The sequence below is a fragment of the Sardina pilchardus genome, chromosome 7 (assembly GCF_963854185.1).
Source record: "Sardina pilchardus chromosome 7, fSarPil1.1, whole genome shotgun sequence".
Taxonomy (NCBI): Eukaryota; Metazoa; Chordata; class Actinopteri; order Clupeiformes; family Clupeidae; genus Sardina; species Sardina pilchardus.
Genome location: NC_085000.1, coordinates 34129837 through 34149836, shown reverse-complemented (window position 1 = coordinate 34149836; position 20000 = coordinate 34129837). Strand labels below are relative to the sequence as shown.

Genomic DNA, 20000 nt, shown 5'->3' with positions numbered 1-20000 from the left:
TGTGTGTGTGTGTGTGTGTGTGTGTGTGTGTGTGTGTGTGTGTGTGTGTGTGTGTGTGTGTGTGTGTGTGTGTGTGTGTGTGTGTGTGTGTGTGTGTGTGTGTGTGTGTGTGTGTGTGTGTGTGTGTGTGTGTGTGTGTGTGTGTGTGTACCTAGCGGGTGATAGTGCCAGTTCACCTGCCAGTTCACCTGCCGTCGGCTTTCTTTTTCATTTTTCCTTTTTACTTTATGGAAATAAAAAATATCTCAACCTGCCCAAAGTTGTCCATAAAGCTTTTTGGACGTGTTTGGATGTGTCTGGTGTGCCTGTTAGTGTCCAGATGTGCCCGTAAGTGTCTAACGGAGAATTGAGATTACGGCGCCTGTAGCAGCGGGGCAGCAACAGAGGGAAGCCTTCTCTGCTGGGCGTGAGTGTGTGCTCAAACATCTTCTCCAAGTGTCCAGGGTGAGAACTAACCACATGCCCAGATATGCTGACCCTTTAACACGCTGCCATGTTAGGGAGATGCCCCAAATGACAGAACTGTAGCTAAAATAGCCGCATCAATGCCTGGAATGTTCCAGAATGCAGAGAAGTGTCCAGCAAAAGACTGCAAATTCAATATGTGGAATATGCCAGAGTGCAGAGTAATGACCAGGGACAGATTTGCCACTTCAGTACTCACACCACATACGGCAGCAGCAATGGGCTTTGTAGAGGTGTTCTGCTGATATGGAGAATGCCACCTACTGTAAGTGATGCACACATTAACAGCGTAATGGTGATATGTAGCTCAAGGTGCATGCCAAGTTCTCAGGTTCCACAACTAAAGGAATGTTTGCGTTGGCCGGGAATCGAACCCGGGTCAACTGCTTGGAAGGCAGCTATGCTAACCACTATACCACCAACGCCATGAGGAGGGGTGAAAACAAATCATCTCTTATTTTGGGGTGGGAGGTAACCAGCCAGAAAAAAAATTCTGATGTGGAAGTCATTGTACAAACGATAATGTTAACACAGAGAATTTGACGTTTTTGTTGCTCTGAATTCTGATCTTTAACACGCAATAAGCGGCACGACCACTCTGCAGTCCCAGTGCTTGCGTGCGTGGCGTGGCCGCGTGGAGGTCTTTCACGTGTTATTTATTCCCGTCCACTTGGTGGCAGTGTACTCATGCACCTTGAATATTTCCACTTGTAGTGTTCAATCCCGGAAGGAAAACAGAACAAAACGAAAAGTCAAAACAAGTAGGCGCGCTATCATGTCTAGCCGACAGAAAACTACGAAATTGGTTAAAATAAGAAATGCCTCAGAGTCTACAAAGTTCGGTGTAGGCGCCACAACCCTGAGCGAGCTCTTGAAAAAGTCTTGCCAGTTAATGAAGGTATGTGTCGATCCATCGGCTAGTTTGTCTGCTGTTCTGTTCTGCATGTCAGACGTTCCCGTTGGTTACTGTCTGCTTAACTTTTCGACCAATCAGGTTGAGGTTTGCATTTGCATTGCGTAACCGCACCAAGTTTGTTCGCTCTCTTCTTGGCTTTATTCTCAATCGTTTCAGATTCCAACCTCTGGATCACGTGTGTGTCTATACGAGGACGGGGCTGAACTCACGGAGGACTATTTTCGCTGTTTGCCAGTCAATGCGGAACTAGTGCTGTTGACCAAAGGACAACACTGGAATGGATGTAGGTCAATCTGGGACCCGGGACACACTCTGCACAAAACTCTTATTTTTCCTTCATGAAGCGCCCCCATGTTAGAATAGGAATTTCATTAAACTGTTTGATTGTCGGTCCATCTGTTGCCAGACAAGATTATTTCTCATCCCATCCCGTCTCCCTCCGTCGCTCTGTCTTATTTTCCTGAGAACTTATGCGTGGATGTTTGTTTTCATGTGTTTTCTCATAGTATTCAGTGACATTCAGCGTCTGCTGGATCTGGACAGATTCTCTGCCCAGCTGATTGATGAGGCCAAGGATTTCCTCTCAGACGAGACCTCAGCCAAACGCCGCAAAATCCTTGGCGACTTGCTTCACAACTTGAGGGACCAATCCGAGCTCGAGGACCGAGCAGAGGACGCGGACTGGTTCCAGGGTAATGATGTTTCGGAATGGGGTTACGGAGTGGGTTTTAGGAGTGTGTTTTAAGAGTGGGGTTTAGGAGTGTGTTTTAGGAGTGTGTTTTAAGAGTGGGGTTTAGAATGGCGTGGCTGCCGCGGGCTGTCGTTAGTGATGTCAGCTCTCTCCAGATGTTGTGCCGTGGGCGTGGCGCACACACACACACCTCTGTAATTGGTACCTTTGATTCACTTGTTCACAACTATTCAGTCTGACTGAGTTGATGATTCAGTGTCTAGCCAGGCCAGAATACTCTCCAAGACATTACATTTCTAGTTCTCCCAGTTTATCATGTTTCATTATATATCCATGTTTGCTGCCTTTGTTTTTTATAAGATCTGACCTGTTAAATGAAACAGGGAGTTGCTTTTTTACTGCTTTTTTTACTACTTGTTAGTAAGACATCGGGAGATGGTAGCAGTCTACATTCTTGCAGATGTAGGTTATTCTTAGCTGTATGCAAATCATTTCAGGTATTGATACCAGATTTAAGACCAAATCTGCTTACATGAAGTTCAACTGTGAGAGCCGTATTCGGGGATATGTGAAGGAGGTACTGTAAGCCTAAACATCTTTACATCTGTTAGTACGCATTTCTTTACATCTATTAGTATGCATTTCTTTACATCTATTAGTACGCATTTCTTTACATCTATTAGTATGCATTTCAATCATGCATTCTGTCTTTGAAATGTCATGTTTACCTTTATTAATGCAAACATTAATACAAATAAGTAATTTAGTAGAAGATGCTGTAGTGCTTTATGCATTTTTTCACAGACCTTTCTGATCATTTTGTTAAGATGTTTATTTTGACTGCTCACTGCTTGGAAAACCAAACGTTATAAAGAAAATGGCAGAAGCTGTGTATTACAATCGTTTAAGTGGTCTCAGCAGTTCAGTTTAGGATGTTAAGTTAATTAAAAGTGTGTGTGTGTGTGTGTGTGTGTGTGTGTGTGTGTGTGTGTGTGTGTGTGTGTGTGTGTGTGTGTGTGTGTGTGTGTGTGTGTCGGTGCTGCAGGTTGATGGCTACATGCGGACCCTCCCTGGTGCCAAACAGCAGGCCGAGTACAAGAGAGTCCTGGACAGCATGACGGCTAAGCTCAAGGCGGCCCGCTATAACGGCGGCTACTTCGACCGGACGGAGAAGGACGCGCGGCGCTTGTGCTCCAAGGAGGGCTGGTTCTCCTGCCAGGTGCGGAACCGCTTATTTCTACAGCGCAGAACCGCTTATTTCTACAGCTCAGAACCGCTTATTTCTACAGCTCAGAACCCAGTTGTTTCTACAGCGCAGAACCCGCTTATATCTACAGCGCAGAACCGCTTATTTCCACAGCTCAGAACCCGCTTCTTTCTACAGCGCAGAACCGCTTATTTCTTCAGCTCAGCTCAGAACCGCTTATTTCTGCAGCTCAGAACCCGCTTATTTCCACAGCGCAGAACCAATTATTTCTAAAGTTCAGAACCCGCTTATTTCTACAGCGCAGAACCAATTATTTCTACAGTTCAGAACCCGCTTATTTCTACAGCGCAGAACCAATTATTTCTGCAGCTCAGAACCCGCTTATTTCCACAGCGCAGAACCAATTATTTCTACAGTTCAGAACCCGCTTATTTCTACAGCTCAGAACCTGCTTATTTCTACAACGCAGAAGCGCTTCAGTGCTGGCCTGTGTTCAGGAGAACACTAATCATGTGGGTGCTGCAGTGCTGGCCTGTGTTCAGGAGAACTCTACTCATGTGGGTGCACTGGCTGCTGTGTTTTCAGGGCGCGTTTGATGAAGAGGCCTGTGGTCATCTGCACTCCATCAATCCCTACGGCACGCGCGAGAGCCGCATCCTCTTCAGCACCTGGAACCTGGACCACAGGTGAGCTTTCTCAAGTAGAGGTTTGGTTCTGGACCAGGACCACAGGTGAGCTTTCTCAAGTAGAGGTTTGGTTCTGGACCAGGACCACAGGTGAGCTTTCTCAAGTAGAGGTTTGGTTCTGGACCACAGGTGAGCTTTCTCAAGTAGAGGTTTGGTTCGTGAGCTTTCTCAAGTAGAGGTTTGGTTCAGGACCAATGGGGTGTCCTACGAAGCTCGATTAGTGGCTTCACGAGGTATGTTGCGCTCAAAACCAGGGTATGCTGTCATACGAAAGTGGATTTGTTTTAGCGTCGCTGTATCACCATGGTATCTTATGCTCGCAACCAAACCTGGTCGGGAGCGGGTTAGGTGCTTAGTTATAGCTCAAATCGTGAAATATCACCGCCCTCTGACCAATTCTAACCAATCCATTATCTTGAAAAACGAAGTTATCTCACGTGTGCTAATCTGTCATGCTTTGAACAGGTCCAGCCCCGCCTCTGCAAACATTTTGAATCTCGAAGGCGCTTTTAACGATGTTGTGCGTGCAAATATGTCACTACTATGGACATGCATGCCATACAATATCTGATGACCATCGACTTTTTGATGTTATAGGTTAGACACTAAAAAAGACCACCCTAGATTTCGCTACCGCTCATAAATGCGGAAGTAATCGTTTTTAAACCTAGGCTGTCTTGTGCGTCTCCACGTTTCCCGATTGGTCAAAATCACCCCAACCACGAGAACGCGCACAGATCTGAGCTGAAAGCCTAGTTTGACAAATTTATCACATACCTGCTGTCGTAGGATCACTTAACTTAATACCCGAGTTGAGGCTTTGTGCAGCCTTGATATGTCTAGATAACCTAGATTTGTCTAACTTGCTTCGTAGGACACCCCACAGGTGAAGGATTCTAAACCCTGATGTGAGCAGGGGGAGAACAGTGAAGGGTTATGATGAGGTAGTCTGGTGATAGATTTTCCCTTAAGTTCACTTACAGTTCATTTTATTTAGGTTCAGCCACGCTCCTAAAACGGATATGTTGAAAATAACACAATATGTGTTGGGTTTTTTTTTACACATCTCAATGTTCAGTTAGGGACAACACAGTCTGTGTTGTTTCTTACACATTTGTTTTAAGAGTGTTAACTTTTTTATTATGAATAAGATTTTTGCTATACCAAGTACCTATCTAATGATCTAGGTCCCCAAGCAGCTTAGTTGGGACAGTTGCTCTATCTGAGCAGCCTCTATTATGGGATAGTGGCTTTATCTGAGCAGCCTCTATTATGGGATAGTGGCTTTATCTGAGCAGCCTCTATTATGGGATAGTGGCTTTATCTGAGCAGCCTCTATTATCTGAGCAGCCTCTATTATGGATACAGTACCAGGTCATGTGACCTGCTCTGATGGTTCCTCCGCCAGTTACCGTTTCAAAACATCAACCGCTTCCAAAGCAACACCACAAATACTTCAACACACATCCACAAGTCCGCACCACATGTTTCCTTTAACTGAGGTTGCCATAGTGATTGCTCAAGAGCTGAACCAAAACCCTCTTATCCAATGGGAGCCTGTGCTTGGCCAAACCAAAACCCTCTTATCCAATGGGAGCCTGTGCTTGGCCAAACCAAAACCCTCTTATCCAATGGGAGCCTGTGCTTGGCCAAACCAAAACCCTCTTATCCAATGGGAGCCTGTGCTTGGCCAAACCAAAACCCTCTTATCCAATGGGAGCCTGTGCTTGGCCAAACCAAAACCCTCTTATCCAATGGGAGCCTGTGCTTGGCCAAACCAAAACCCTCTTATCCAATGGGAGCCTGTGCTTGGCCAAACCAAAACCCTCTTATCCAATGGGAGCCTGTGTTTGGCCAAACCAAAACCCTCTTATCCAATGGGAGCCTGTGCTTGGCCAAACCAAAACCCTCTTATCCAATGGGAGCCTGTGCTTGGCCAAACCAAAACCCTCTTATCCAATGGGAGCCTGTGTTTGGTCAAATGTTTTGGCTGAGGAAATGCCATGGTGAGCCCACTGCGTTGTCCACTTCCTCTCGTGAGAGGGCCGGGAGGTCCAGTTGAGGCCCTGCTGGTGGGCTCTAATCCAGACTAATATGACCCCAGCTGCGTAATCCAGACTAATACGAGCCCAGCTGTGTAATCCTGGCCACGGCATCACAGAGTAACACGCCCCTGTCTGCTCATGAGTCATTCCCCACCCGGAGAAATGCGCTCCGAGCCAGCGAGGAGAAATGCGTTCAGAGCGAGCGAGGAGAAATGCGTTCAGAGCGAGCGAGGAGAAATGCGTTCAGAGCGCGCGAGGAGAAATGCTCAGAGCGAGCGAGCGAGCGAGCGAGCGAGCGAGCAAGCGAGTCATTCACGACTCAGAGAAATGCGTTCAGAGCGAGTGAGGAGAAATGTGTTCAGAGCGAGCGAGTAGCACACTGGCAGATGCTGAACACACTGCTGCTGAGAACCACACTGGCAGATGCTGAACACACTGCTGCTGAGAACCACAGAGGGAGGAGTCACGTGTGTACTGAACACAGAGGGAGGAGTCACGTGTGTACTGAACACAGAGGGAGGAGTCACGTGTGTACTGAACACAGAGGGAGGAGTCACGTGTGTACTGAACACAGAGGGAGGAGTCACGTGTGTACTGAACACAGAGGGAGGAGTCACGTGTGTACTGAACACAGAGGGAGGAGTCACGTGTGTACTGAACACAGAGGGAGGAGTCACGTGTGTACTGAACACAGAGGGAGGAGTCACGTGTGTACTGAACACAGAGGGAGGAGTCACGTGTGTACGGATTTGTTACGGGGTTCAGCTAATGACTAATAATCGACTTTTATAATTGATTAATCTGTCAATATTTCTCAAATGGTTCCATTTGTTGATATTTTTCAAATTATTTAGTACTCAGGTATTGTTTGGTTCATGCCAGATTAAAGATTCTGTTCAGTAAAGAAAGCAGAAATCAGTTTTAAGACGCTGGGATTGTAACTACATTTCCTTTAAAGAAAAAAATAACAATGAATTGAAACAAAAAATTACAATAAATTAGTAGTTGACATTGACAACTAATCAACTTATTGTTGCAGCTGTAGTTCTGTGCTTAGAGCACAGAAGGACTGACTGGGTCTGACTGTTTGGCAGGATTGAGAAGAAGCGCACCATCCTGCCCACCCTGGTGGAGGCGCTGCAGGGGCGTAGCGGCGGCGACATCAACGCGGACTACTTCTACAAGCTGCTCTTCACACTCGACAACCTCAAACTGGTGCACATCGTGTGTCACAAGAAGGGAGCCCATGAGCTGTCCTGCGACAGGCGGCGCATCTACAAACAAGCCAAGAGGGTGAGGAGATGAGGAGATGAGGAGGAGCAAAGAGGGTGAGGAGATGAGGAGGAGCAAAGAGGGTGAGGAGATGAGGAGGAGCAAAGAGGGTGAGGAGATGAGGAGGAGCAAAGAGGGTGAGGAGATGAGGAGGAGCAAAGAGGGTGAGGAGATGAGGAGGAGATGAGGAGGAGCAAAGAGGGTGAGGAGATGAGGAGGAGATGAGGAGGAGCTGGATATCTCTGACAGAAGGAGGGAAACTCCCAAAGGCAGCTTGATTATGCTTTGCAGCACTGTTTTTTTATAATGGAAATTTTGAGATATCTTTGTATGTGATAATTTATTTTCTTACATGAATTTGTCCAGAATTGTTTAAATAATATGTATTGAACATTTCCATGCCAAAACTATTTGCTCAAAATGTTTTATCCATTTTTAATGTGAAAGTGTTTCTTTGCACTGTAGCCTGTAAGTGTTTGCATTATATCTGTCTGGTTGTTTTAGACAAGGGAACAGTCTGTTCCTGCCCTATTTGTCCACCCATGGATTTGTTATCGTTTCGATTCTCCTTCCAAGGATGTTTTTCCAAGCATTTGAGCCCTGAAGTTCGTTTATTTACTTGAAATAAAATCCAATTTCCTGCGACAGGCATGTATGTAGTCACAATCTCCACCCACACAACTGTATTGCACTGATCGGAGTTTGCATTTCACCGTTTATCATTAATCATTTAATATCATTTAATAATCGTTTATCATTAAAATACTTTAAACCATAAACGAGGACATTTTGCATCAATTTGGTTAGTCTGAGATTATGAGTGCCGCTACAGCTGAGTTCTTCAGCAGCACAGATTCCACATTTAAGCAACGCGGCATAAGCGGACATGAGGCTGGTAAAGGATATGGCCACGGCTGGATTTGGCACGTCTCTAACGAGGATATTCCCACTTACGGAATGCCTGTCAATCATTCGGCCGTGCAGAACTGCTCCATAACATCACACTGGCCCAACAGACACAGGCAATGAACATCAAAAGGAAAAAATCCAGGTACAGGCACACAGGCACACAGGTTTCCAAAAAAAAAAATTCCAACTCTTTATTGTTGGGCTATAAGCATTAAAAAAAAAAAAAAAAAAACACCAACACGTATGGGCCCTACAGCCGATAAGCATGGACCCCGATGTGCCTGGACCAGGAGTGTTTACTTCTGATGTTCTTGCTCTGCACCTCTCCAACAGCACCGGGCGTTTCAAGGCACACTAGTAGCGCTCTAACAATCTTTTTTTCTCAGACACAGAATAACGGTCAGGCCACAGGCTACGGTCAGTACAGTGCCATCTATCACACCAACAGGCTACGGTCAGTACAGTGCCATCTATCACACCAACAGGCTACGGTCAGTACAGTGCCATCTATCACATGGGCTACGGTCAGTACAGTGCCATGTATCACATGGGCTACGGTCAGTACAGTGCCATCTCTCACATGGGCTACGGTCAGTACAGTGCCATCTCTCACACAGGCTATGGTCAGTACAGTGCCATCTCTCACACCAACAGGCTACGGTCAGTAGAGTGCCATCTATCACACCAACAGGCTACGGTCAGTACAGTGCCATCTATCACACCAACAGGCTACGGTCAGTACAGTGCCATCTCACACAGGCTACGGTCAGTACAGTGCCATCTCTCACACCAACAGCTGTGCACAAGAGTGGGGTTGAGCTTGTAAAACTTGAAAATGGTTTAATATTGTTTTAGCCTGTGGACGGATTAACCAAGCAATCTTGCACATTATACATTAAATAACTATGTTGCATGTTTGGAAACAAGGCCTCTGGGTTTACACAAAAATAGCACTTTCAAAATGTACACAGATTTCATAGAAAAATAAAGATTTTCACAGCTATATATATATACTGTATATATCTAGCAACTAGAAATATTAGTGCATGTCTTAATATACAACAAAACGTAATTTACAAAGTCAGATATACTATATCATAGTTAAAAGTATGGTAACATCAACTTTCAAGATTAGAAAAATGATTTTTAAAAATATATAATAAAATACTAATAACACATGCATTGGATTAGCTGCTTCTCTTTCTTGGCATTACACACACTTTTTTTTTTCCCTGTGAGGTCAACCATCACGTGTGTGGAAGACAGGTGTTAACGGCATTGTGTCCTAAATAATGACATATCTATAATTCTCAGTCATTGTAGGAAAACACCCCCAACTCTTTTGCAACAGATACGCGACGGGGCGCTTTTAAGACGTGTTTGGTCTGAACAAGTACGTTATGCAAATTGTATCTGTTATTGTTATTTAAAAAAAAAAAAAAAAAAAAGGTCATTTTTGTGACAACTCCTGCTTTTTTTCCGAGGCTGAGAAAGATTGTAAGTGCGGATGGCGCAACATTTGGCGAAGTATCCTTTAGCTGGTTGAGAAAGATCTGGGTTGGAGCTGGAGATCGTGCCATGGAGCCATAGAACAGTACGTGTTGGCACGCCGCGCGAGGCAGCTGGAGCGTGGCTGGAGCTGCCCGTCAGGATGTCGGTCGAGCGCGAGCGCTTCATTCGCGCGCTGCTGGTGGTGAAGAAACTCGTGATCGAATCTCCAGATATGCTGCATTCATTCCAAGCACACGTGTGTTCAGTCAAGCACGCCAGTGCCACCGTGTGCCTGCTCCGAATAGCAAGAATATTTAAATATGAGTCTTAATGGGGCTCGTCCTCCTCGCTCTCCTCTTTGGCATAGTAGTGCCGCCGTCTGTGCTCTCGCCTGCTACCCGCCTCCGTGGTGCTGGGCCGCTCGGGATAATCCTGCACAAATAAATAAATAAACATAAATAAATAAATAAACAAACATAAATAAATAAGTACACCGACTGGCTTTACGCATGAAAAAGCTGGATTAGTCGGTTAAGGCCTTCTGCATCAGGCCCGTAACGACAACCGACAGTTATATTCCATTATATGGGTTGAAGGTCAGCGGGGGGGCTTGCAGTAGGCTGTGCGTGCTCACGGGGCTGATAATCGCGCAGACGCTGCGGGAAAACAAGCCGCACGCCCGACAGGTCTCACTGCGCGTCTAGATACGCCTGAACACAATGGCGGCGTACAAATATGCCACTTGACCCGATTCATTATTCATGCGCACATAGCCGTTATTTGGCCACACGGAAACTGTTCATTTGGCCATTTTGCTGGGTGGATTTTTTTTTTTTTTTTTTTTTTAAAGCTCTGCGTACACGTTATGGTATTGAGTTGCAAGAGATAATCGTTAAACACACACACACACACACACACACACAGACACAGACACAGAGAGAAGGTGTAATGGGGTCTTACCGGCAGAAGGTCCAGATTCCCAAAGAACTGTCCAACCGGATAGATGTCGTTACTGTCCTCGTCCATTATCACCGAGGGGCTTTCGTGAGTGGAGGACACCCGCATCTCCACCCCTTCTGCCGAGCTCTTCGTCCTTCTGCGCGGAGGAGATCCCTGAGTATCTGCAGTGTTTTCCTTCCCTCGCAACACCATTCCTCCGGTCGGACTTTTCCCAGTCTTTTTCCGACCCCGTGTTTTCGTAGTAGTCGCCGCGGATGCTGTCGGGCATTCCTCTCCGTCACTGCGAACGTTGAGGCTCGCACTAGAGCGCCGACTCGCTTCGCCGCTATCGACTGCCATGAGTATTTTCCCGCGGCGGGTCTCGCTGCTCAGTATCCCAACCAGTAGCCGAAACCGTCCCCTCTCCACTAGCCGCTGGAAAAGGAAAACATGGTTCAGAGAGATTCTGATTTGACAGAAAGAAAAAAGAAAACAAAGTTGTTTGAGCACCGCGCTGTCGTGCTGCTCTCCTCACCAGACGGAAACTGCTAGGGTGGGGGTTGGTTGCGCGCTGTGGCTTTGACACTGACCTTAATTGAACTTTGTTTGACTCTTAGCTCCATTTAAAGTGACAGTACATCCATTTCACTGTTCATCAACACAAAACTTTCCCAGCGACTGCAATACGTTATAAACACGAGGTCTCCCCCCCGAAATACTTCTACTTGACGACATATTAATTATAGCCTACGTGCGTAACCACAATGGAAGCGCAGGCAATTAAAGAACACATACTTGAGCGATAGAAACAAATTAAGGACCAACTAATAGCCTAACGTTACCAGAATTCGCAATAGTAACGTTATGTGACGCCGTGGACAATTAAATTAAGTCACAGAATACTTAAGTTCTACATTACTCTTTCGTTCACCACATACCATAACCTTTGTTGTTGTCGTCGTGGTGTTTTGCGCACGCTGTGTGATGTTTGCCATTTAAAGAAACGCTATTGCCTACGTTAATGGTCTGTCTATCCTCTCTGTCGAGCTAACGATAGTTTTTGTGAACAATTTTGCTTACCTGTTTACGATTCATTCCTCTTTGGTCAAACTTTGTTTGGGCGTCGTGTCGAGCCTCGAGTTGAGCCGGGAGCCCTCTCGTTCGGTTGAGGAACGGGGCAGAGCTCAGTGGAAGAGTCCAGCCCCTCGGTCCCACCTGCGTCGGTTTCCTGTCAGCCAGTGCGTCACAGCTACGGTAGGGCACGAGCGCAGGGCTGGTGTGTTTTGTGGCCGTTGGTCACATGGCAGCTGGTTCAGTCACTCCTCTTATCCGGAGGAAAATCGAGTAACGTTATACATTCTTAATCAGGTCTAACTCCGGATGTAAGCCGCACAGCCTTTCAACAATTAATGTTCTCGACATGATGCGTGATTCCACAAAAAACTACTCAAAACGTTTAAGCCTAGTGCCAACGCAACGAGGCCTAGGCTAGCTTACTGTACTTGTTATTGTCAGAATCAGCTTTATTGGCCATATGTTTTCGTTCAAAAAGTCAAGCCGGGAAAGAACATTTTATATAAAATAAATACAAAATAAAAATAATGTACAATAAATAATACTATTATATGTATATATATATATATATATATATGTGTGTGTGGGTGTGTGCCAAAATACAAGGATATAAGGAGGTTGATTTGTCATAGGCTACTAATGTAAAGCATGATATTAAATTCTGTTTGGTGAACTTCTGTGAGAGTGTGAAAAAAGAAAGATCAAGAAATATTTTAAAATACAGCAAGAGCGAGTATAAAGCGCAGTGTAGTCTATAGTCCATCCTAACATGATGGAAAAAGTTGGGACATTGTGTGAAATGCAAATAACAAAGGTAATTTGACAGGTCTAGATTGCAGACTGTCCATTTTAGCACCTGGACTCTCTGGAATAATACTGTTTAAATATGCGGAATTAATTCTGGCATTGGTTTTCCTGAAAAAACATTGTCTGGATATCAGTATTCATTGCTCGAAATTGATTGTGCCGTGTCAGATATGCAAGAGGACTGTCGTGTATTGCACACTAATAAAATGTTATCGAAAACTGCTACCACTATACTAGCCAACAGTGCAGTACCAAGAGGGCGGATACTCGTATTTATACTTTTATGAACAGACCAATCAGAGACCTCCACAATCTCATTACCAATCAGAATGGCAAAACTATTAAACCAAAATATCTGTTTGTGGAACACAAGGAGCTTGGCCCTAATGCATACACCGTCATATGGGTTTGGAGCTGAGCAGCACTAATACATACACCGTCATATGGGTTTGGAGCCGATACACTGTCATATGGGTTTGGAGCTGAGCACTAATGCATACACCGTCATATGGGTTTGTGGAGCTGAGCGCTAATGCATACACCGTCATATGGGTTTGGAGCTGATTCACCGTCATATGGGTTTGGAGCTGATTCACCGTCATATGGGTTTGGAGCTGATTCACCGTCATATGGGTTTGGAGCTGAGCACTATAACAAGCTGGATATTTGGATAGTCCCTTTCATCTTTAGCCCAGAGGAGGCCACGATTTCTAAAAGAAAAGAATTGCAGAGTTGGTAGGTCTATACACAGGCCCTTTCCCCCCTTTCCTTTCGTCCATTTTAAATGAGGTCAGGCCAAGAAGACGGTTACCCTGGAAATCCAGAGTTCTCGGGAGAGCACTATTTGAATTGTGTCTGCAAGATATTCTGGCAATGAACAATGATGCACGTTACTTTTCCCCCAGGCATCAGGGGAAACCAATCACATCGGTGTATCTGATGTAGGCGGGCCAGAGGCTAAACTGATGACGAGATCGCTGCAGCATTCAAATTCAGTAAACATTGGTCGTAGTGTTTTCCAATTGCGTGCAGTGAGATTTTCAAATGCATGCCTGCTGCCACCCTCTAGTTGGGCCATTACATTATTCGCGGCACCAGCATTTGTCAACTGAGTATCAAACTGTGCTCATACAAACAATGCTTATCGCAAGTGTCCCTGAGCCCATAGGATGATTCTCTTAAACAGGTCTGGAAGTGTTCCTGAGCCCATAGGATGATTCTCTTAAACAGGTCTGGAAGTGTCCCTGAGCCCATAGGATGATTCTCTTAAACAGGTCTGGAAGTGTTCCTGAGCCCATAGGATGATTCAGGAAACAGGTTTGTTGTAATGCAGTGCCATCTGAGGTCCAGAAGACCACGGCCATCCAATATTGTTGTTCAGCTCTGTCCCTCGTTTGCAAAGACTTCTCTGGATTCTCTGAATACGTTGTTGATATTCTGCACTGCAATCGATGGCATCCCCAAACACCTCACAGTTTCATGTTAAGAAGCAGTATAGTTATATTGTTTCATAATTTGTCCACACAGGTTTACGCACAGTGATGAATACTTCCACATCTTTACACACACACACACACACACACACACACACACACACACACACAGGTTTACGCACAGTGATGAATACTTCCACATCTACACACACACACACACACAGGTTTACGCACAGTGATGAATACTTCCACATCTACACACACACACACACACACACACACACACACAGGTTTACGCAAAGTGATGAATACTTTTCTCCACATCTTTACTTTTACAGTAAGAGGCTCTCTGTGATGCTATTTTTATACCCAATCATTGTTGCCATTAATTGTGATGTTCCTCCTCGTCTTTATCATTAGCCTATGCAACTTTTCCCGCATTTTGTTGCCCCTGTCACTACATTTTTTTCTCTTTTTTTTACATGTTGCTGGTAGCAAATTCAACAAACATTTTTTTTTAAATAAAATTGGTCATTTTCAACATTTGGTCTGTGTCCTTTTAGCAACCATATAGCCTACATTTTGCATATTGTTACTTTCTGTTATTATTGCCATTTTTCACAGGGTTCCAACTTTTTCTGTGTTGGGGATGTACTATAAGATTTCCATAGTGTAGGCAAATGCTAAATCATAATTGAAAACAAGCTTTGAATTATCTTTCCAGTTTCCAGAGGATCCAAACAGCTAAATATTACCATGTCAATGCTGCCGCTAGGGGCGTCTAAATGTCTTGGCTAGGGTCCGTTCATTTCGACAAGAACTTTGTTCAGTAAAAAGACTCTCCGAATATCCTCTCGTTTCATTACTGCGCGTCCCAGCCAGGCTTGAGACCAATGGCGTCCCACGGCCACACAGTGGCGCTCTATACACATAAATGAAGATAATTTCATACCTGTTCATGAATAGGCCTGTGTTCCTATTCAGTATTAGCCTTCGTATATGCCGTGTTATTGAAAAAGCTTTTCTATGAAGGGGGGGGGGGGGTCATTAATAGTGACAGCCAGTGACATAGCTAGGACTTTTCACGTGCGCAAATTAAATGTGATGTGTGTGTCCAAGTTAGATTGCGCTGCTGACTCAATAAGACGCAAGGTTTTGACAAAGGTAAACGTAACACGGGTTCAAACGCTATGAAGACAGTCATCGCTCGTATCCTACTGTGCATAGGCTAGTCGTTGTTTAACCACTCCTTGTGCCACCTTGTTAAATTAATTATAAGAATGCTATTGGGTGTCTGGTCAAACCCTCAGGGACACGCAGATTCAGCAAGCACATCTGTGGCTGAAACAAGAAACCTGTGTTGCAGATAGGTGTCGTGGGGTGGGTCGGGTTCAGGCAGGGGAGAGGGGCAGAGACATTCTTCAGCGAGAGACGCCAAACCCCCACAGCCGACAGATGAAAGGAGCAGTGGAATATAGAAGCTAACCGTGAAGTGTCGGCGGTGACATCTCCATCAACATACAATAACGGCAGATCGACTTCGGAAGAGACTTTCGGGAGAAATCTTTGCTGTGCCCATAGTGCGCGGAGCGCGCGCCTACGAGCGTAAACTGTTCCGGAGATGCCCGGACAGACTGCGCGTGTTCAGAGCACGGGAACATCTCGTCTCGACAGCATGTCTAACGGAGGAGCGCCGCTTGTTGCTCTCACCGAAACACGCAACATGAATTCAATTTGCGGATATGAATCTTGAATGGAAAGTTTTCTGTCCATCCGAAAGGGTTTTGTACCCTGCTTGAGGCGCGCCGCAGTGATGGATTATTTTTTCAGGCGAAAGAGAGTTTTCAAGACTCTCTTAACTTTGGCCCTTGTTTTTGCCACCCTGCTGATGATACAAAAATTCAAGGTGCCTGAAAACAATATGAAGGAAATACATTTGGACGTTAAAAGCAGTTGGTGTGGACCTGAGTGCCAATTAGTTAAGGGGAAATCTTCCGTCAAGTCTCCCGCTGGAAATTATTCGTCGCCGGCTCAGGTCGATGATTCGAATGCGGCTCATGTCCTCGTTACTAAGCCCAGCCCGACATTCTGGGACGTGGACGTGATCAACTGTACCGAAGACCCGTCCGTGCGGGCTAAAGATTGGTTTCGACGCCTGGACGCGAGGTTTCATCAGTTTGTGCTGCACAGACATTGCCGCTATTTCCCCATGCTCATTGACCACCCAGAGAAATGTCGGAGTGGGGACGTGGAGCTGCTCATGGTGGTCAAGTCCGTTATCGAACAACACGACAGGCGTGAAGCCGTGCGCAAGACATGGGGGAAAGAGCAGGTCATCGATGGCAAACGAATTAAGACTTTGTTTCTCCTTGGAACCCCATCAACTGGTAAGGATGCAAAAAACTTGCAGAAGCTAGTGGAATATGAGGATAAGATATATGGAGATATTTTACAGTGGGACTTCATGGACACCTTTTTTAATCTCACGTTGAAAGAGGTGAATTTTCTGAAATGGTTCCACATTCACTGTTCCAAGGTTCAGTTTATCTTCAAAGGGGATGACGACGTTTTTGTGAATACACAGAACTTGGTGGAACTTTTCGGTTTTAAGACAGAGGAGGGCAAAGTTGAGAATTTATTTGTGGGGGATACAATTGCTAAAGCCATACCCATCCGAAACCGCCAAAGCAAATATTATATTCCTAAAGAACTGTATGATAAACCCTATCCGCCATACGTGGGGGGAGGAGGCTTCCTGATGTCAGCGCAGTTGGCCCGGAGACTGTTTGCGGTCTCGGAGGGGCTGGAGTTATACCCCATAGACGACGTGTTCCTCGGGATGTGTTTGCAGAAGCTGCACCTTGCGCCGGAAATGCATCCCGGTTTCAGGACGTTTGGGATCATGAAACACAGGAAAAACAGCCCCATGAACAGCGAGCCTTGCTTCTTCAAGAACCTCATCATCATCCACAAACTCACCCCACAGGAGTTGCTCCGGATGTGGGATATAGTGAATAATGAAAACCTCATATGCGCCAAGAGGACTCTCTTGTGATGCGTTGCGGAGTCAAAGGGAATGGTTAACCAGGACAGAGACGTAACCGACCTTGGACACCTTGAAACATTTCACCTCGGCACTCACCCAGGAGCACAAATGCTTCACTGTTCGAGCTGGCCCTCTGTATTTAAGACACGTATGAAATAAGCAACCCCCTGGAACCAAGCTACTGTAAGAGCTGTGAGGGCCACCCCACGTCTATATAGTAGGAAATACACTGCGCACTGCGCAACAAACTATAGGCCTCGAGTGAACCACGACCAGCATCGCTATGAATGTTCCATTCCAGTGTGAAACTGGAAACATGTAAACACAACAAACACTGTGATGAATGTTTTATCATGAAGCATTGTCTTTGCACACAAACACTAAGTGAGGGACACTTGCTGACTGCGTTTTGCCCCAATCCCATGGCCTACAGGCCTGAACAATATGGATACGTGTCTCTGCTGAATCACCAGATTGTTTTGGTAAAAATACACTTGTGTATGTTGTAGGAATTAGGCAGAGACAGTAGAAACCAAAGAGCAGCCACTCCTGAGCTGAGACTGAGCCACTGCGCTGTAGGCCTTGCTGAGCAGGTGGATGTGTCCCGAGCTGGTGTGTGGTGTGTCACAGGGCCTTGGTCTCGGAGCTGGTGTGTGGTGTGGGGCAGGGCCTTGGTCTCGGAGCTGGTGTGTGGTGTGTCACAGGGCCTTGGTCTCGGAGCTGGTGTGTGGTGTGGGACAGGGCCTTGGTCTCGGAGCTGGTGTGTGGTGTGGGGCAGGGCCTTGGGCTCTGAGCTGGTGTTGGTCGTGTAATAAATGTCTTTATTCTGTACAGGCATCTCTCGTTTGCTTCTTGGTTGCAACAGTAGGCTGCTTAAAGGCTCAGCTGCAAGCACAAACAGGCCTGTTCTACACGGCAGGGCTCAGAGGTCTTAATACACACAAATCCTCTTGATTATAATTCTTACACTATAACCAATCAAATAGACATAAACCAGTTACATAACCATACACCTGTTAGACCAAGTACAGTTGCTTGGTGGACCTGTAGAGATTGGTAGGCTAATAAAACAAATTAGTAAGATAATATATATTTTATTATGTATTACTAGTAGCCAAAGTTGGACCATACAGTAGTTGTGTGCTGTGTGTTGTGTTGATTAAAGTAAAAAAAATAATTGCTACTCAGTTTGGGATCACTGTGGACACATCTGCCAAATGACTAGCCTACTGTACATGACGGTGTTCAAACGACTAGCCTACTGTACATGACGGTGTTCAAACGACTAGCCTACTGTACATGACGGTGTTCAAATGACTAGCCTACTGTACATGACGGTGTTCACAAGCACATTCCACCAGACTGGGATTGCTTGGCAAAGCTTTATTTACTAAATCATTCATCTCTTTGTACACAAAATGGCCGAGGGCTGTCAGTAGGTGCACACAATGTGTTGAAACCCAGCGCCCGACCCTCGGCCTCACAAGGCGTTTCTCTCACTCGTGAACACAGCACTCACAAGGGACATCAGCTCAACACTCGTGAACACAGCACTCACAAGGGACCTCAGCTCAACACTCGTGAACACAGCACTCACAAGGGACCTCAGCTCAACACTCGTGAACACAGCACTCACAAGGGACCTCAGCTCAACACTCGTGAACACAGCACTCACAAGGGACCTCAGCTCAACACTCGTGAACACAGCACTCACAAGGGACCTCAGCTCAACACTAGTGCTCTGTCCCAACGGGTGACCACGGGGGGGGGGGGGGGGGGGGGGGGGTGCATGGGCACTCGAATGACTTCTGCTGATATACTGTCATGACGTGAAACACCAGCACTATTCAAATGAGGTCTCCTCCTCCCTCAAATGAGGAAGCTTTATAGAGGCTTCGTTTACATTTCGGCAAGTGTTACATTCTGGGGTGAAACAACTACTGTAAGTGCCATTCCAAATACTCCTACTTCTAAACAGAGAAAACGCAATCAGATGTAAACACTGAGTAAACTCACACAAACAAAAAGCAACACGTACAGCAAAAGGGGTTGAGAACAAGATGTGCATTAGTGAGTAGTGATCCGGGGGACAGCAGGTCATCTCTCCCGCCTGCTCAGGGATGACCAGTCCCGGGCTTGGGGGACAGCAGGTCCTGCGCTGGGCAGGAAGTGAAGCTCTTCCACACGAGTGAAAGGTCAAAGGTGAAAGGTGATTTCTCAGCAGCTCTTGCCAGCCGTGTTCAGAGTCGTGTTTCCCGTTGATGATGGGCAATACATTTTTATCAGCAAAAAAATGGGTGTACATGTGATCTGGTTACAGGAACAAAACCGTGGAAACAAACGTGTTACGAGTGAAATGAGACCTGTGTGTGTGTGTGTTGGCTAAGAGACGGCACATCATTTGCTGGAGGCCAAACTGATAGTGCCTATCTGCGCAACACTGTGGAGAGAGCTATCAACACACCTTTAAACAGTGTGTGTGTGTGTGTGTGTGTGTGTGTGTTACAAACCAGCACATGCTTATGTTAGCAGATGATTCTTGAGATAAGGAACTACACGTGGGACACATGTCCTAAATCAAAAGTCAAATTGTTGCACAAAAATTGAGAAATTAATCAATATGAAGCTTAGAATATTGACATTTTTCTTTCAATTTTAGAGATGGCTTGGAAAAAATAAATGGCTCCAGAATACAAGGCATGGTTAAGATGGAAAAACATAATGTTGTCCACTCCAGGCATCAACGCCATCAGGTGTTACAATGAATATACAAAATGAATGTAAATTTTGTAATTAATACCTTTTGCTGTGTCTGACAGAGTTGACCAAATGAAATTATTTAATATTCTAAATGTACAATTTCACATACAAAGTGTTTTAATACAAAACCTGTCCCCTTTTATGTTTTTTGTAAACAATACCTATATCTATACACATGGCAAGTTTAAATTAAATAGGAAAATATATTAATAGAAAGTATTTTGGTCAGTTGTCTCAAGAATCAGTGGCTTACAGGGCC

General features: G+C 45.5%; 4 protein-coding genes and 1 non-coding gene across 6 annotated transcripts in view; 3 read left to right on the top strand and 2 right to left on the bottom strand.

Annotated features, from left to right (window-relative positions):
- zgpat (zinc finger, CCCH-type with G patch domain) overlaps positions 1-248 on the top strand; it is a 6794-nt gene extending 6546 nt beyond the window's left edge. For both annotated transcript variants that reach the window (XM_062541908.1, XM_062541907.1), the window contains exon 7: positions 1-248. This exon is cut by the window's left edge and continues 1148 nt beyond it. The gene's annotated coding sequence lies outside the window, so the exon portion shown is untranslated.
- A 570-nt stretch (positions 249-818) lies between these two features.
- trnag-ucc (transfer RNA glycine (anticodon UCC)) lies at positions 819-890 on the bottom strand. Its single transcript has one exon. It is a non-coding gene; the product is annotated as a tRNA-Gly (tRNA).
- A 320-nt stretch (positions 891-1210) lies between these two features.
- On the top strand, positions 1211-8349 carry dffb (DNA fragmentation factor, beta polypeptide (caspase-activated DNase)). The gene is made up of 7 exons (XM_062541910.1): positions 1211-1363; positions 1538-1664; positions 1888-2073; positions 2570-2649; positions 3118-3291; positions 3865-3965; positions 7105-8349. Exons 1-7 carry the CDS (start codon positions 1241-1243, stop codon positions 7313-7315), a joined length of 1002 nt encoding a protein of 333 aa, XP_062397894.1. The 5' UTR covers positions 1211-1240; the 3' UTR covers positions 7316-8349.
- Positions 8350-9634: 1285 nt separating this feature from the next.
- Positions 9635-11903, bottom strand: c7h1orf174 (chromosome 7 C1orf174 homolog). The gene is made up of 3 exons (XM_062541927.1): positions 11702-11903; positions 10643-11056; positions 9635-10114 (listed from the first exon to the last, which is right to left on the bottom strand). Exons 1-3 carry the CDS (start codon positions 11714-11716, stop codon positions 10010-10012), a joined length of 534 nt encoding a protein of 177 aa, XP_062397911.1. The 5' UTR covers positions 11717-11903; the 3' UTR covers positions 9635-10009.
- A 3171-nt stretch (positions 11904-15074) lies between these two features.
- Positions 15075-17899, top strand: b3gnt7l (UDP-GlcNAc:betaGal beta-1,3-N-acetylglucosaminyltransferase 7, like). The gene has a single exon (XM_062541909.1). The coding sequence runs from the start codon at positions 15689-15691 to the stop codon at positions 16988-16990; it is 1302 nt and encodes a 433-aa protein (XP_062397893.1). The 5' UTR covers positions 15075-15688; the 3' UTR covers positions 16991-17899.
- The last annotated feature ends 2101 nt before the right edge of the window (positions 17900-20000 follow it).

What these genes read in the sequence shown, in the direction of transcription:
- b3gnt7l (XM_062541909.1), top strand. Translation starts at nt 15,689, where the DNA reads ATGGAAAGTTTTCTGTCCATCCGAAAGGGTTTTGTACCCTGCTTGAGG.
- c7h1orf174 (XM_062541927.1), bottom strand. An exon ending in GGAATCTGGACCTTCTGCCG is followed by an intron (nt 10,115 to 10,642) that starts GTAAGACCCCAT and finishes TTATTTGTGCAG; the next exon opens with GATTATCCCGAGCGGCCCAG.
- dffb (XM_062541910.1), top strand. Translation starts at nt 1,241, where the DNA reads ATGTCTAGCCGACAGAAAACTACGAAATTGGTTAAAATAAGAAATGCC. An exon ending in AGGGCTGGTTCTCCTGCCAG is followed by an intron (nt 3,292 to 3,864) that starts GTGCGGAACCGC and finishes CTGTGTTTTCAG; the next exon opens with GGCGCGTTTGATGAAGAGGC. An exon ending in ACCTGGAACCTGGACCACAG is followed by an intron (nt 3,966 to 7,104) that starts GTGAGCTTTCTC and finishes ACTGTTTGGCAG; the next exon opens with GATTGAGAAGAAGCGCACCA.